Consider the following 2053-nt stretch of genomic DNA (forward strand, 5'->3'; position numbering starts at 1 on the left):
TGAGGAATTCAGAGTAGGTCTCCTTGAAATGCCTATCGGTTTCGAATTTCTTGAGAAGTCTTTCAAGGCATCTCATGGCAAGAGACCTTGAATGCCCTAAGGTTGATATGTCTTTCGAGAATGGCAGACGAACCATGTAACGACCAGTTGGCAATCGAGAGTTCGTATCAACAAAGTGCTGCTCGCATTGCGATTCAGCGAGACTCAAGGTTGACGCGGGGGAAGATGAGACTTCTTCCTGGACCCAGATTTTTGTTAGAGCTTTGTCAAGAGATTCGTTAGAGATAGCATGGCAAATTTTGAGAGGATCGACCTTGCTCAGGCTGGAAGTTGCGCCTAGAACTGCCCAACCGAACCTGGTGTTGAAAGCTATAGGTTCTGAGTCGCCTCCCATAACAAGGCGAGAGGACTTGAGAACTCTTCTRAGATTATCARCACCAATGAGAATGTCRATRTGATCTGGAGTGAGAAAGTCAGGATCCGCTAATTGAAGAGATCTGAGATGAGGCTAATCTTGCTCTGATATTACAGACGACGGGAACTGAGATGTGATTTTTGGCAAAATGAATGCCTTAAGATAAACCCGAGATGACGAGTATTTCGATTGGAGGACCAAGGACACTTGACTTTGGGTCGCTCCTGGAGATGTACTACCCACACCCTTAATAGGAATGTTTTCTGGAGAACGGCTAAGCTTTAGCTTAGCTATGATTTTAAAAGAAACTAAAGTCAACTCTGATCCAGGATCAATGAGAAGACGTACTAACTTAGGCGATCCAGTTGAAGATATGGCAAAAGCTTTACAGGTAGCTAAGAGTACTGGAGCTCGAGAGCACGTTGAAAGCGATGGATTAGACGAACGATCGATGTCTGAGATAGGTGATGAAAATCTGACTCGTTTGTTCGTCTGAGAGGACCTTGAGGAAGATGAAATGGTCGATTTTAAAATGGATCTGAGAAGCCGATGTGGGTAATGAGATGTCCTACCTACTCCTCATTCTGAGGACGCCTTTTTTAAAGAGTTCTGAGAAGAACTCTTCTTGGTAGGTATAGACTTAGGAGGAGATGATTGAGTTGAAGATGACTTGTGAGAGGAGCCATGAACAGAAGCCTTCGGTTGGGAGAGAGGTCTGGGAGTCGATGTACCGGAAGTGGATGATGATGACTTCGGACTAGAGGATCGGCGATGAGATGACTTTTTGGAAGATTTACGACGATCCTCTCTCGGTGACTCATCCGACGATACCCGTGAGCCCTGCGAGGACGAGACTYKCTGAGATGTCTGTGTTGTCTCTGAGAGAGAGCTTGAAGTCCTTGAGATTGGCAGCGATAATCTTGATGTAGGAGGAGATGTCCTAGACGATGTTGGAGGAGATGTCCTAGACGATGGAGGAGATGTTCTGGTTGTAGGAGGAGATGTCTTGGTTGTAGGAGGAGATGTCCTGGACGATGTCATCCTTTTCTCAGGATGTATGAGCGTGTGGTGCCGATCTCCACACTGGTTGCATCGCCTAGTACTCCTACATTGCCTAACGTTATGCTTGCCCAAGCAGTTATAACATAGGCGAGATTCTGCTATGACCTTCTCCTTCTTCTGTTGATTTAAATTCTTGAAGAGAGGGCAAAAGGCGATGTAGTGCTTATGACTACAATAGCTGCAAGTGTTGGAGAGGTCTGTTATAAATGGCATCGGATGTTCTTTAATTGGCCTTTTATCCAATGCCGACTGAGATGATCGTGTAGGCGTAGTAGCCTCAGCCTTTACGTTTAAGGCCCTTGCGTAGGACCTTGTGGGGGGAGATTTAGGCCGTTGAGATGTCTTTCTGAATCCCTCGTAAGACCTACGAGTCTTGATACGTTTTAGTGCTCTAGCCGTGCTAGTGAGATGACGCATTAGTTTATCTAGCGGTGGGAACTCGCGTGATGTTCCTAATCTGGTTTTCCAGTCTTCGCGAGTCTTGTCGTCCAACGCTAATCCCACCTGATGAACGAGGATGTGATCCCATTGGTTGGTCGGGCATCCTAATGACTCTAAAGCACTGAGAGATGACGT

At 46.2% G+C, this 2053-nt stretch overlaps 1 protein-coding gene across 1 annotated transcript; it reads right to left on the reverse strand.

Moving 5' to 3' along the window:
- Nucleotides 1-994: 994 nt before the first annotated feature.
- LOC106792871 (putative protein TPRXL) lies at nt 995-1894 on the reverse strand. Its single transcript, XM_014759404.1, has one exon. It carries the CDS (start codon nt 1892-1894, stop codon nt 995-997), a length of 900 nt encoding a protein of 299 aa, XP_014614890.1.
- Between the last annotated feature and the right edge of the window lie 159 nt (nt 1895-2053).

The sequence above is a fragment of the Polistes canadensis genome, unplaced genomic scaffold (genome assembly GCF_001313835.1).
Source record: "Polistes canadensis isolate GaletaPanama2010 unplaced genomic scaffold, ASM131383v1 scaffold_936, whole genome shotgun sequence".
In the NCBI taxonomy this organism is placed as follows: domain Eukaryota; kingdom Metazoa; phylum Arthropoda; class Insecta; order Hymenoptera; family Vespidae; genus Polistes; species Polistes canadensis.